We start from the raw sequence: 4,634 nt of genomic DNA, 5'->3' as shown, positions 1-4,634 counted from the left end.
GCCTGGTCTGGATCGTGAACCTGCAACTGCAACTCCCTCCAAACTCCATCACCAGAGGGCCGCTCCCCCGAGAAAAAACCCTCTCGAGACGGCGACCGCCCATTGTCTGCAATCACATTCCCTATCGTCGTCCCTTCACATCCTCGATCGGTCGACGAGCTTCGGCCCCAAGGCTAGAGGTTTGCCATTTTGCTCAACCGGCCGCCTTGTCCGACGGTCCCCCTCGAGCCCAAACTTGCAAATTCCGACACGACACTTTGCTTGGGTAGAATTTACACCCCGATCCCTCATCATCTCTCCCACCGTAACGACGAGCGCTACCTGCGAGAGTATTCGCAGCGCCAGTATATAACGGACGGTTATCGCTCACGCAACACTTATCTTAAGCTTAAGGGGACGCACAGTATCGGCGTCGACTGGCGGCGGCGCATCCGTCGAAGTCGGCTGTTGATACGCCAGATAACGAGCTTTTAGCCTTTGGCGCTCAAAACCCTACCGGTAATGCAATTCCCATCCCCAGGTATCACCCCTTTCTCGGAAAGTCCCCTGACATGCTCTCGATCAAGTTTCCCTTATCATGTCGAACTACGGTTACGATCCTCGAGGAGCTCCTCAAAGACCGCCGCAGAGGGGCTACGGCGACGACAACAATTACGGTCAACGAGATGCTGCATTCTCCAACATCTTCGGCGCGGCTCCGCCTCCTGGCCGATCCCAAACGATGACTTCGTCCTCTTCGATGCCTCAAAACATGACGGACCCCGGTCGCACTCAGACTATGTCTTCAATGTCCTCTGGTATGCAACGGCAGCCACCGCCTCGTGCTCCCCCAGGACACTACGGGGACCCAGCAGCTGGCAGGACTCGGACAATGGATAGCAATAGCATGATGGGGAATGGGTACTATCCAAGTCAGCGCTCAGCATCGGGTGGTCAAATGCCACCTCACTATATGCAGCAGCAGCAACATCATCAACAACGACGTCCGTATCCTGGCCCTGGAGGACCTCCACCTCCTAGGATGGAGCAAAGGGGTCCGCCGCCTCCGCAAGCTCCTGGTGCAAGGACTCCCGCCCAGCGATTCTATCAAGGAGGACCGGCCCCTGCAATGAACAATGACCCTTATCGCTCGCAGTCACTCGCTTCTGCTCCTCGCCAGCCAATGTATCACCCTCCTCCTAGTGCCTATCAGCAAGCACCAGCAAACCACCTTCGACAAGCCCCGTACGCGCAGCAGAACTCGGCGAGGACGACCGCTCAAGGGCGAATTGTACCGGAACGTCATGAAGATCGCACCATGTCGCTGACTGGCAATTACCAACCCCAGAGCATGGACGCCCATCAGACCATGAGCGGTCGAGTCATCCCTAACCGACGAGCACCTACCGAGCTGCCGGCCACCAACGGTTATCCTAATTCGATGCCTCACGCTCCGGGAGCACAGACCCGAACCTCTAGCATGGTTTCGTCCAATGGTGCTGGCGATCATAGTAGGACAATGTCGATGGCCTCTACCGTGGCACCAACCATCACCCCTTCCGAGTCTGATGCTTCTACTTTGGTTCAGCGACCAACCAGAAGCAAGTCTATCGAGAGCGAGCGCCCACCGACTGCCACTAAGATTCGACCACCCCTCGTATATCCAGCCCTACTGTCTAGAGTCGGGGAGTGCTTCCGTCGCAAGATTATTGTTGGTGACCGGACCAAGAACGAACTGACATACAAGAATGCTTTCAGCGGTTCTGAGGCTGTCGATGTCTTGTCATATATTATTAGGACTACTGATCGCAACCTTGCCCTTCTTCTTGGCCGAGCTCTGGATGCCCAGAAGTTTTTCCACGATGTCACTTACGAACACCGTTTACGAGACTCGCAATCGGAAATGTACCAGTTCAGGGAGACATTGATGGATGAGCCAGAAGATAAGCCCGCAGTCAATGGTGTCTTTGTCCTGCTTTCCGAATGCTATTCCCCAACCTGTACCAGGGATCAACTTTGTTATTCAATTGCCTGCCCTCGACGATTGGAGCAGGTTTCGAGACTGAATCTTAAGATCAACCCTGGATTACGAAAGGAGGATGCTGTCAATGCCGTCGATGACGAAGCTGATCAGACAGACGAACAAAAACTCTGGATTAACTCCGTTCCCAAGGAAGTTGCTGAGAAGGTCGATGAGCGGGAGAAGAAGAGGCAGGAAGTTATTTCAGAGATCTGTTATACTGAGCGAGATTTCGTTAAGGATTTGGAATATTTACGAGACTTTTGGATTCTGCCTTTACGATCAAAGGCTTCTCCAGTTCCTGTTCAGCGTCGCGAAAAGGTTGTCAAGACCATTTTCAGCAACATTATCGACCACCCCAGTATTCATACTGTCAGCTCCCGGTTTGCGTCTGGACTCACGACTCGACAACAAAAGGAACCTATCGTCCATAATATCGGTGACATTTTCCTTGAGTATGTGCCCCAGTTCGAGCCCTTCATTCTGTACGGTTCGAAGCAGTTGGAAGGTAAGTTTGAATTCGAGAACGAGAGATCAGTCAACCCCTACTTCGGCAAATTCGTAGACGAGATTGAAAGGCGCAAGGAGTCTAGGAAACTGGAGTTGAATGGTTATCTGACCAAGCCTACGACCCGTCTGGCACGATACCCCCTACTTTTGGAGAACGTCTTGAAATACACGGAAGATGGCAACCCTGATAAGGAGGACATTCCCAAGGTTCTGGTTATGATTCGAGATATTCTTGGCAGAGTCAACGCAGAGTCTGGAAAGGCTGAGAACCGATTTAATCTCAGAAGGCTTCATGAGCAGCTTCGTTTCAGACCTAATGAGAGGGTTGATCTTCGACTCACAGAGGAGGGTCGTGAAATGGTCTTCAAATGCCAGTTCAAGAAGTCGCCCACGGATCCTGCAGAAATCACAGCCTTCCTCTTTGACCACGCCGTCCTTCTTGTCCGCATCAAGCAGACTGGCAAAACTGAGGAGATCAAGGCATACCGACGACCCATTCCTCTGGAGCTCCTCGCAATCAGGGAAATGGACGAAGTGATTCCCAAGGACGGCAACATGAAGCGTACCTCGTCGAGCCTGATTCCTTCAATCCGGAACAACGCCAACGACCCAGCGAGAAAGGAAGGCTGGCCGATCACCTTCCGCCATCTGGGTAAAGCAGGCTACGAGCTGACGCTTTATGCGTCTAATCAAGCTGCTCGTCAAAAGTGGCTTGAGTTTATCCATACTGCACAGGAACGTCTTAGATCCCGTGCCGACTTCTTCAACACAACCGTCATCTCAAGCAAGTTCTTTGCCGGTACCAACCGTGTTAACTGTGTCACGCCATTTGGTAAGTCTTTTCTGCCCTTTCCGGTCCGTTCGCTAATATCATGACAGATGGTGGCCGTAAACTCTTGTACGGTACTGACAATGGTGTTTACCTGTCGGACCGCAAGGTGAAGGATCAAGTGCCTCGTAGGGTATTGGAGACTGCAAGCGTTACTCAGATTGATATTCTGGAAGAGTACCAACTACTCTTGGTTTTGTCTAACAAAACACTCCAGTCTTACCCAGTTTCTGCCCTCAACCCTGATGAGCCCGCATTGTCCAGAAGGCCTAAAAAGATCCAGAACCATTGCAGTTTCTTCAAGACGGGCATCTGCTTGGGCAGACATCTGGTGTGCTGCGTCAAGTCATCTGCCCTATCTACCACGATCAAGGTCTTTGAGCCTAATGATGCCATGACCAAGGCCAAGAAGCAGAAGGGTATCGGGAAATTCATGAGCGGCGGTCATGATGAGCTCAAGCCATTCAAGGAGTTCTACATTCCCACCGAATCTTCGTCCGTTCACTTCCTCAAGTCCAAGCTCTGCGTCGCCTGCGCTCGAGGTTTCGAGGTCGTTTCTCTCGAAACCCTCGAAACACAATCATTGCTCGACCAGGCTGATACGTCACTTGACTTTGTGGCTCGCAAAGAAGGAGTTAGGCCAATCCACATTGAACGACTTAACGGAGAGTTCTTGCTTAACTATTCGGAATTCTCCTTCTTTGTTAACCGCAACGGCTGGAGGGCCCGGCCAGAGTGGCGAATTGACTGGGAGGGTACACCACAGAGCTTCGCACTCAGCTACCCCTGGATCCTTGCTTTCGAGCCAAACTTCATTGAGCTCCGGAACATGGAGAACGGCGCTGTGCACATCGTCCCTCGTAAGAACATTCGCATGCTTCATAGTAGTACACATGAGGTAAGTTTTATCACACAGAAGGCTATTTCTTTCCAGGATGCTAACATGATGTCAGATTCTATTTGCACACGAGGACGATAAGGGAGACGACGTTGTTGAGGCAATCGACTTTTGGAAGAGTAACCGCAAGTCAGAGCTGCTCGGTTCATAACAATAAATAAATCCCGGACCCATTGGGGGAGCGTTTCTTTTTCCTGGAAAGATTTTTTTCTTCTTCTTGTATTACTTGGCGGCGCCCGGTTACTACGACGTCGACTGTCCTTGGGCGCGAGATACTCGCAAGGGTATTGACGATTTTCGGCTTCTTTGTGGTATCCCTATACTTTGGGAAGACGCAAGCTTTTGGGCCGCACTTCGAACCGCTCACCGGATTTGGTTGTAGTGCTCCTGGCTATATA

General features: G+C 51.7%; 1 protein-coding gene across 1 annotated transcript; it reads left to right on the top strand.

Annotated features, from left to right (window-relative positions):
* Window positions 1–577: 577 nt before the first annotated feature.
* FTJAE_2441 (Rho1 guanine nucleotide exchange factor 1) lies at window positions 578–4,387 on the top strand (the record flags this gene model as incomplete). The annotated part of the gene is made up of 3 exons (XM_037348635.1): window positions 578–3,341; window positions 3,389–4,236; window positions 4,292–4,387. 3 exons carry the CDS (start codon window positions 578–580, stop codon window positions 4,385–4,387), a joined length of 3,708 nt encoding a protein of 1,235 aa, XP_037210455.1.
* Window positions 4,388–4,634: the final 247 nt, after the last annotated feature.

This window comes from Fusarium tjaetaba, assembly GCF_013396195.1.
Source record: "Fusarium tjaetaba strain NRRL 66243 chromosome Unknown NRRL66243_c0000042, whole genome shotgun sequence".
Taxonomy (NCBI): domain Eukaryota; kingdom Fungi; phylum Ascomycota; class Sordariomycetes; order Hypocreales; family Nectriaceae; genus Fusarium; species Fusarium tjaetaba.
Note: the sequence above shows the minus strand (reverse complement) of the source record. Positions and strands in the feature narration are given on the sequence as shown.